General features: G+C 38.5%; 1 protein-coding gene across 1 annotated transcript; it reads left to right on the forward strand.

Annotated features, from left to right (window-relative positions):
• The first annotated feature begins 10,098 nt into the window (after positions 1-10,098).
• Positions 10,099-10,482, forward strand: LOC128051589 (60S ribosomal protein L12-like). Its single transcript, XM_052644217.1, has one exon. It carries the CDS (start codon positions 10,099-10,101, stop codon positions 10,480-10,482), a length of 384 nt encoding a protein of 127 aa, XP_052500177.1.
• The last annotated feature ends 332 nt before the right edge of the window (positions 10,483-10,814 follow it).

A 10,814-nucleotide genomic window follows, 5' to 3' on the forward strand; every position in this document is an offset into this window, starting at 1 on the left:
CAGATTTTTTTGATAATGGTGTGAATGGTGTGAGATGATACCTTATTGTAGTTTTGATTTGCACTTCTCTGATAAGTAGTGATGTTGAACATCTTTTCATGTACTTTTTGACTATCTGTATATCTTCTTTGGAGAAATGTCTGTTTAGATTTTCTGCCCAGCTTTTGATTGGCTGTTGGTTTTTTTTCTTTTTCTTTTTTTAGCATAGAGCTGCCCAAGTTGTTTGTATATTTTGGAGATTAATCCCTTGTCATTTACTTCGTTCGCAAATATTTTCTCCCCATTCTGTGGGTTGTCTTTTCATTTTGCTTATGATTTCTTTTGCTGTGAAAAGCTTTGAAGTTTAATCCAGTTCCATTTGGTTTTGTTTTACTTTCGTGACTCTATGAAGTGGATCTACAAAGATCTTTCTGATACTAACATCCTCTTAACAAAGTTATTGTAAGAAGTCTGTCTCTGAGACAGCATAAGTACAACTAAAACATTCAATAAATGTTAGCTGTTATTATTTTTTTTTAAAGATCTTTCTGTGATTTATGTTGAAGAGAGTTCTGCCTATATTTTTCTCTAGGAGTTTTATAGTGTCTAACCTTGCGTTTATGTCCTTAATCCATTTCAAGTTTATTTTTTGTTAGTGTATGGAATGTTCCTAATTCATTCTTTTACATGTAGCTGTTCAGTTTTCCCAGCACCACTTATTGAAGATACTGCCTTTTCTCCAATGAATATGCTTGCCTTTTATGTCCTAGATTAATTGACCATAGGTATGTGGGTTTATTTCTGGGCTTTCTATTCTTATTCTGTTGATAAATATTTCTGGATTTGTGCCAGTGCCATTCTGTTCTGGTGACTGTAGGTTTGTAGTATAGTCTGAAATCAGGGAGGCTGATTTCTTCAGCTTCATTTTTCTATCTCAGGATTGCTTTAGCTGTTTGGGTCTTTGTGTTTCCATATAAATTTTAGAATTTTTGGTTCTAGTTCTGTGAAAAATGCCATTGGTAATTTGATAGGGATTTCATGGAATCTGTAGATTGAATACGGTAGTATAGTCATTTTGACAATGTTGACTTTTCCAGTCCAAGAACTCAGTGTATCTTCCTATCTGTTTGTGTCATCTCTAATGTCTTTCATCAGTGTCTTGATGTTTTCAGAGTAGAAGTCTTTTGTCTCCTTAGGTAGGTTTATTTCTAGATATTTTATTTTTTTTGATACAATGGTAAGTGGCATTGTTTCCTTAATCTCTCTTTCTGACGTTTTGTTATTAGTGTATAGAAATGCAAGAGATTGCTCTGTATTAATTTTGTGTCCAGCAACTTTACTGAATTCGCTGAGCTCTAGTAGTTTTCTAGTAGCATCTTTAGGACTTTCTATGAATAGTATCAAGTGATCTGCAAACAGTCACAATTTTACTCCTCTTCCAATTTGGATTCCTTTTCTTTTTCGGATTTTCATGGCTAGGGATTCCAAAACTGAATAAAAGTGGTGACAATGGACATCCGTGCCTTGTTTCTGATCCTAGATGGAATGCTTTCTGCTTTTCACTTTTGAGAATGATGTTAGCTGTGACTTGTCATACTTGGCCTTTATTATGTTGAAGTAGGGGCTTCCCTGGTGGCTCTGACAGTAAAGAATCTGCCTGCAATGCAGGAGACCTAGGTTCAATCCCTGGGTTGGGAAGATCCCCTGGAGAAAGGTATTGCAATCCAGTTCAATATTCTTGCCTAGAGAATACCATGGACAGAGGCTCATGGTACAGTTAAAGTGAGCTACAGTCACAGTGAGCCACAGTCCATGGGGTTGCAAGAGTTAGACACGACTTGAGTAACTAACGCGTGTGTGTGCATGCATGCACACACACACACACACACGTGTCAAGGTAATTTCCTTCTATTCCCACTTTCTGGAGAACTTTTGTCATAAATGGGTTTTGAATTTTGTCAAAAGTTTTTTCTGCATCTGTTGAAATGATCATATGATTTTTATTCTTCAGTTAATGTGCTGAATCACACTGAATGATTTTTTAATGTAAAAATCCTTGCATCTCTAGAATAAAAATAAAATAAAAATAAAAATTATCATAAAATATGATAATTTTATTGTATTGTTAGATTTGACTTGCTAGTATGTTGTTGAGTATTTGCATTTATATTTGGTAAACTTTTAAATTTAAAAATAACTTTTTTGTAATATATGGCTAACGCATAATAAAAAATGTTACTTTTTTGATGGAGTAACATCATTTTGTACATTTTTGGTTTCATATATTTAAAGTGAGTTCTTGAGTTTAACGAGAAAAAATGAGAGGACAAATCCTTCATATTTACCCACATATTACCTTTAGTGACACTTTTCATTCCTTTGTATGGATCCAAGTTTTATCATGTATTGTTTTCCTTCCATGTGAAGAACTTCCTTTAACTTTTTCTAATTGCAGACCTGCTGAATACCAGCTAATCGGAGCATATCATTATTAATCTTATTTTTTTCAGTGACTTGTAAATACATTTCTTATTTAATAAAAATTTATAACAGCATATATTTTCTTATTAAACCTCTAAAGTTGCAGAAAAAAATTTTTATGTCAAAGATGTAACTGTAGGTATCTTGAGATGAGGGCATTATAACTTATTTTTGACTACATTTTATTCATCAAAATTGTTTCATTTTGTCATATTCTTCCTTTTATTATTGTGGTAAAATATATGTAATATAGTATTTATCATTTTTGCTATTTGCAAGTATACAGTTCAATGCCATTAAATACATTCAGAGTGTTATGTAACCCCCAGCACTGTTTACATCCAAACCATTTTCATCATCCCTAACAAAACTCTGTACTTAACAGACAATAACGCTCCCTTCTTGCTTTCTGTTCTGCTTACTGTATTTATAAATTACATATTCTAGGTAATTCATATAAATGGAATCATATGATATTTGCCCTTCAGTGTTTGGCTTATTTCACTAAGAATAATGTTCTCAAGGTTCATCCATATTATAGCATATATCAAAATTTCATTCTGCTTTATGGCTAAGAAAAATATTTTTATATTTTAATTTTTGAAACTTATGTGTTCACCAACACTGCAGTAATAACTGAATGCTAAAATACCTAAAAAATATTTTATTAGTGAAGACTTTGCCTCTCAACCCTATCAATCATCATTCAATTTAATATGGACACATATATCCTTATGATTTAGTAAATAGTGTCCTCTTATGTGGCTTCGTGCAAAACAGACTGTCCTTGTGTTCTCCTCCACCTTGAATGCACGCAATCTGAAACAGCCATATGCTGGGTAATAGCTTTCAAAAATGCTGCTGTTTCCTTACTAAATTCACTGAAAATGGAATTGTGTTTTCTTTTAACAAAAGGTTATTCTATTGCCACTACATACTAGGCACTAACAGGTGAAAAATATTCTAAGGCTCAGGGCATACTCTCCACATGCTCACCGTTTCAGTTCAGTTCAGTTGCCGAAATGATGTCGAAATCGGGTACCAGATTCGTCTGGAACTTTTTAATGTCCACATTGAGAATGCCGTCAAAGTGAAGGGAGGCAGTGAAGGAGCACACAGTCTGGCCAATGAGCTGGTTGAAGCTTGTGTATGTAGGAAGCTCAGCGTCCAGGCTGCAGGGGCCGATGTCAGAGGTGGCCTCCTCATCTACCATGGAGTCCTAATCGAGTGCTCCAGGATGGTGTGGATGGTCAAGATGAAGTTACACAGTGTTCTACAACTGCTGTAGACAGGGGGCTGAATAGACAGCAAATCTCAACTAGCCTTTCTTGCCACAGTCAAAAGAAAGCTGCTCTGCACCATCACCAGTGAGGTCTGAACCAGCCCCTTCTGCCAAAGCCATGGAAGATCCAGAAACGTTGAAGCAGGTGCACTAGTCACCTCTGCCTTTGCTTGCAGTTTCAGCTGGCACAGGCCCCCAGTGTCAGCCAGTGTCAGAGACTGCAGCCTTTTCTGGCGTTTTTTTGTGTATGTGCACTGCCTGCATATTTATGTGGCCTTCTGGTTTTTTTTTGGAGGAGGGAAGAGGTGGGGAGGAGTTGGGCAGCCACCTTTTGTTTGCCCCACTGCCGCCTCATTAGCTGTGGGATGAGATAATATTTATCTATTGTTTTCCAAAAATGCTTTGAGGCTGGACTTTCCTTGCTGAGGAAGCCTTGAGTCAGGTCAAATGAAGACAAGCCTTCTGAATGGAGCTCTTCCAAAACATTTTCAGCCAGGCCCAAAGCTTAATTCTCTGTGGATAACGTTTTTAGGGCAAGAACTCTCAGCTCCTTCTGTCCCCTTCATTTGTTTCTAGAATGCTGTTTATCACACCTACTGTGAGTCCAAGGCTGCTGCTGCTTTTTGAGGCTCTGTGGGGCTGGGAAGAGAGGGAAAGGAACAGTGACATTTACAACTCTATACAACGTGTTCTTACTGAGATTCAGACAGTTTTCTAGAATAAGCACTCTTGGAGATGCTGGTTAGTTTCCATATTTCTGAAAAAGTCAATTGTGACTATTTTCCCTGCCAGTTTTCTCACTGCTTTTATAGATCGCTGATTTTTGGAGGTCCTTACTCCATCATTCTGTGCTCCTTTTAACAGTGCTCCTTTTAACATCTTTAAACATTTACTGTGTACTAAGTGCCCGTGGTCATGTATGGATGTGAGAGTTGGACTGTGAAGAGGTGAGCACCAAATAATTGATGCTTTTGAACTGTCGTGTTGGAGAAGACTCTTGTGAGTCCCTTTGACTACAAGGAGACCCAAGCAGTCCATCCTAAAGGATATCAGTCCTGGATATTCATTGGAAGGACTGATGCTAAAGCTGAAACTCCAATACTTTGGCCACCTGATGCAAAGAGTTGACTCATTGGAAAAGACCCTGATGCTGAGACGGATTGAGGGCAGGAGGAAAAGGGGATGACAGATGATAAAATGGCTGGATGGCATCACTGACTCAATGGACATGGGTTTGGGTGAACTCTGGGAGTTGGTGATGGACAGGGAGGCCTGGCGTGCTGTAATTCATGGGGTTGCAAAGAGTTGTACACAACTGAGCGACTGAACTGAACTGAAGTGCTTCACTACACATTGGGGATACAATGATAAAACAAAGTCCCTGTCCTTACAGTAAAATTGAATCAAATTACTTTGTACTCTGAAAACAGGTATCTAACTCATTTATTCTTCTTGATTCTGCAGGAGAATAAGACATGTTCTTAAGAAAATAACCAATACATCAGTTTGGTTACATCTTACTTTTTCTGGATTGATTCCCTTCCAAAGGCATATGGCTTGGTTCCCCACCATGGGCAGCTGAAGCTGTGCTACATTTATTTAAAGTCTGTTTAATGTCAGGAGTATATGAGCTTTGTTTACAATTTATCCCTGATATCTAGCACAGTGCCTGGCACATAGAAGAAAATAAGTACATCTAATGATGCAAAACTATATATTTTTTATAGGAAAAGAAGAGCTGTGTTACTTTTTCCATACATCTCACCTTCTCAGGAAACTCACACAGGGGCTCTGTATCAACCTAGAGGGGTGGGATTGGGAGGGAGACGGGAAGGAGGTTCAAAAGGGAGGGAATATATGTATACCTACGGCTCATTCATGTTGAGGTTTGACAGAAAACGACAAAATTCTGTAAAGCAATTATCCTTCAGTAAAAATAAATTAAAAACACATATAAAAAAAGAACCACTGTGGAATTTGTAATGATTCCTAGTAGAGCAATCCAAAGATGTTGAGACAGCATTATGCTTCATTATGGTTTATCTACACATAATAAGTCTTGAAGTGCTTGCTATCCTGTCAGCAAGGCTCATCCTTTTTCCTTGGAGATCCCTTGAGTGGTAGCAGGTGCAGCAGAACTGAGGGGACACCAGGCTGTCTGTTCCTGGTCATAGTTTGATTGAGAAGTTAATTTGAGACTACAAATTAATTAGATGACTTTCCTTTGCCATGCAGGAGGAAACCACTGAACATGACCAAATATAGTTCTATTTCCTTTTATGTCACACAGATTAGAAATGTATTCTATCATGTCATTTTCCTAAATGTGTTAAATGAGTCATCTAACTCTTGTCTAACTATTTAGCTCAATGAGAAGTCTCACATCTCTTTTCATTTGCATGCACTTTTCAGAGGAATGAGAAGTACACTTTCAAAATGCCAGGTTTAATAACATTCCATATCAGTTATGCATATAATTAACAGTTTTGTAGCTGTTCCTCAGTTGGTGGGGATGAAGTGAGTGAAGTGCACGGCTTAATGCCATATTATACTATCATTCCCAAGTTATTTTCATTTACTTCTGAGAGATCATAAAAATATCAATTTCCTTTCCTCCTTCATATCTTATCTTTTAAAGGTGGCATATCTTTATAACTTCTCTTCTGAGAGAACCATTTACCTCCTGGGACTCTTGTACCGGCTGTCCATAAAGGCACTGCTGTCAGACATTTCCACGGAAGTTGAGTCCAAGTGCATTCTTGACTTCAATGAAATTGCCCTTTGATTTTCTTTGAATAAATAATCAGCTACAATTAAGATGTTTTGCCAGCTAAAATTAGTCATGCTTTAATGAAGCATAACTCCAAATATGCTGAAATATTTGATTTTCACTCTGCTATGTATAAGACATGATCCTCTACACTGGGTCAAAGAGAAAGGGAGGAAAAGACGTAAAAGACACAGTTTTTACCCTGAGGTGATTACAGCAGAGCCAGTTTGATTATTGGAAAGAACCATGATTGGGAGTTGGGAAATTCTAGTCTTGGATTATGCAGTTAAATTGATATGGTTTTTAAACCATAGCTGGTCTTTTACTTTGAGTTTCAATGACTTGTAAAATGTCAGGATTTGACCAAGGGATTACTTAAGACCATTTGGTTCTCCTAGGTCTATTTTACTCTTATTTGGAGCCTTGATTTATCAATTTTAGGTTTATATTTAAATGATAAATCAGGCTGAATTTTTATTTTATTAGTATTCTGGAAACCATAAAACGAAAGATTTGTGATTGTATGTTTTACTTGTGAATGGATTACAATTATCTGCATGAGCACTGCTAGAATTAAAATTATAATGATGAACAATAATCATGAGGTTGAACAAAAACAAAACAACCAAGTTGTAGATTTCATACATGTAAAACTGAAAAGTATATGAAAACATCCAAAACAACATAAAATTTAGGTATGTGCTTCTATGTGGTATGAAAATAAAAGGAATGATGAATAAGCAAATCAAGATAATGGTTACCTTTGCTGAAAGAGAAGCGAGGAAAAGAAGGGTGGCTTCAGAATAGGGACACATTGGTCTCTAAAGTATTTTGACATTCTGTTTGTTAAACCAAGTTCAGAATACATATGTTAGTTGCTATTGATATCTTCTATCTGCAGATGGGGGATTCCCTGGTGAGTCAGATGGTAAAGAGTCTGCCTACAACTAGGAGGCCCTAGTTCGATCTCTGGAGAAGGAAATGGCAACCCACTCCAGTACTCTTGCCTGGAAAATCCCATGGATGGAGAAGTCTGGCGGGCTACAGTCCATGAGATCCCAAAGAGTTGGACATGACTGAGCAACTTCACCTCTTCTATCTGCATTATACTATTATTTTTTATGTTAGAAATAGTTCATAATAAATCTAGGAGGGGATCATCTACTGACTGCAAAGCAAATTGGTAAATTATTTTGTAGAGCAATTCAGCAATATTTTGTGAAGCTAAGTGCAGTCTGTAAAACAGCAGTTACACTTAAATGTGTACACTTTAGAGCAGTGTTTTTTGTATTTGTTTTAATCTAGGGATGATTTTATCTTCCAGGGGACATTTGACAACATCTGGAGACATTTTTGTTGATCATAAAATAGGGATTACCATTAACTTGTAGTGGGTAAAGACCAGGGATGCTACTAAATATCCTACAATGCACAGGGCAGTTCCTCACTTCTGAATTCAGCATCAAAGAATTATCCTGCCCCAGATGTCAAGGTTGAGAAATCGTATCCTAGAGAATTGCACATCCCTGTATACAAAACAGAATATTTAAGTATGTTCATTACAATGTTTATCAGTTCAGTTGCTCAGTTGTGTCCGACTCTTTGCGACCCCATGAATTGCAGCATGCCAGGCCTCCCTGTCCACCACCAACTCCCGGAGTGCACGCAAACTCATGTCCATTGAGTCGGTGATGCCATCCAGTTGTCTCATCCTCTGTCATCCCCTTCTCCTCCTGCCCCCAGTCCCTCCCAGCATCAGAGTCTTTTCCAATGAGTCAACTCTTCACATGAGGTGGCCAAATTATTGGAGTTTCAGCTTCAGCGTCAGTCCTTCATAAGAACATCCAGGACTGATCTCCTTCAGAATGGACTGGTTGGATCTCCTTGCAGTCCAAGGGACTCTCAAGAGTCTTCTCTAACAGCACAGTTCAAAAGCATCAATTCTTCGGTGCTCAGCTTTCTTCACAGTCCAACTCTCACATCCATACATGACTACTGGAAAAATCATAGCCTTGACTAGATGGACCTTTGTTGGCAAAGTAATGTCTCTTTTCAACATGCTATCTAGGTTGGTCATAACTTTCCTTCCAAGGAGTGTCTTTTAATTTTATGGCGGCATTCACCATCTGCAGTGATTTTGGAGACCAAAAAAATAAAAGTCTGACACTGTTTCCACCGTTTCCCCATCTATTTGCCATGAAGTGATGGGACCAGATGCCAGATCTTAGTTTTCTGAATGTTAAGCTTTAGGCCAACTTTTTCACTCTCCTCTTTCACTTTCATCAAGAGATTTATTAGTTCCTCTTTACTTTCTGCCATAGGGTGGTGTCATCTGCACATCTGAGATTATTGATATTTCTCCCGGCAATCTTGATTTCAGCTTGTTCTTCTTCCAGCCCAGCATTTCGCATGATGTACTCTGCATATAAGTCAAATAAGCAGGGTGACAATATACAGCCTTGATGTACTCCTTTTCCTGTTTGGAACCAGTCTGTTGTTCCATGTCCATTCCTAACTGTTGCTTCCTGACCTGCAATGTTTATAGCAATGAATATAAAGATAATAGAAATATCTATCAATCTGAGCATGCCTCAATAGATTTTGGTATAGTCAAAAAATGAAACTGAATAATAATGAAAATAATTAAAGTAGAGCAATTTAAACATGTTGAATTAAAACATGTAGAGGAATATACATGATATATTTTCTATAAAGTACAGAAGCATTCAACAGAAATCTAGTTATAAAATATGTATCAGTTCAGTTCAGTTCAGTCGCTCAGTCGTGTCCAACTCTTTGCAACCCCACGAATTGCAGCACGCCAGGCCTCCCTGTCCATCACCATCTGCTTGAGTTCACTCAAACTCATGTCCATCGAGTTGGTGATGACATCCAGCCATCTCATCCTCTGTCGTCCTCTTTTCCTCCTGCCCCCAATCCCTCCCAGCATCAGAGTCTTTTTCCAGTGAGTCAACTCTTCGCATAAGGTGGCCAAAGTACTGGAATTTCAGCTTTAGCATCATTCCTTCCAAAGAACACCCAGGGCTGATCTACTTTAGAATGGACTGGTTGGATCTCCTTGCAGTCCAAGGGACTCTCAAGAGTCTTCTCCAACACCACAGTTCAAAAGCATCATTTCTTTGGCGCTCAGCCTTCTGCACAGTCCAACTCTCACATTCATACATGACCACTGGAAAAACCATAGCCTTGACTAGACGGACCTTTGCAGGCAATGTATATGTATCAGTTCAGTTCAGTTCAGTTCAGTTCAGTTGCTCAGTCGTGTCCGACTCTTTGCGACCCCATGAATCGCAGCACTCCAGGCCTCCCTGTCTATCACCAACTCCCGGAGTTCACTCAGATTCACGTCCATCGAGTCAGTGATGCCATCCAGCCATCTCATCCTCTGTATATGTATAGAAGGCTTCTATTGGCTTTCGGCTGGGAGGAGGCAAAAGTGCAGCTTTCTTTGGTTGTCCCGAATCCAGGCTCATCTGGTACCAGTTACCTCCACCATGCCACCTAAATTCGACCCCAGCGAGATCAGATTAGGTACCTGTGGTGCACCAGTGGGGAAGTTGGTGCCATGTCTTCTCTGGCCCCCAAGGTCGGCCCCCTGGGTCTGTCTCCAAAAACTGTTGGTGATGACACTGCCATGGCAACTGGTGATTGGATGGGTCCGAGAATGACAATGAAACTGACCACTCAGAACAGACAGGCTCAGATTGAGGTGGTACCTTCTGCTTCTACACTGATTATGAAAGCCCTCAAGGAACCACCAAGAGTCAGAAAGAGGCAGAAAAACATTAAACACAGTGAAAATATCACTTTTGATGAGACTGTCAACATTGCTTGGCAGATGCAGCATCGATCTCTAGCTAGAGAACTCTCTAGAACCATTAAAGAAATCCCGAGGACTGCTCAGTCTGTGGGCTGCAATGTTGACGGCTGCCACCCTCAGACATCATAGATGGTATCAACAGTGGTGTGGTAGAGTGCCCAGCTAGGAAAGGAACTGCAACTTTACAACAGCAAAGGAAAAAGAAAAATAAAGGATTTTTTGACAACCCCCCCCAAAAAATATATATATATATGCACAGAAGCAATAAATACTGAATTATATTCATGGTTAATTCTTGGGAGGACAGGAGGGAGAGGCATAGTAAAAGAAAAGTGAAATGGATTGGGGAATATTATGTACTTAATTTAAATTCTACCTGTAACATTATAATTCTAAAATGTTGATGCAAATATTGTAAAATATTGTTCAGTTTCTAGTGAAAGTTTGTATTATCTTCAAAA

The sequence above is a fragment of the Budorcas taxicolor genome, chromosome 7 (assembly GCF_023091745.1).
Source record: "Budorcas taxicolor isolate Tak-1 chromosome 7, Takin1.1, whole genome shotgun sequence".
NCBI classification, from domain to species: domain Eukaryota; kingdom Metazoa; phylum Chordata; class Mammalia; order Artiodactyla; family Bovidae; genus Budorcas; species Budorcas taxicolor.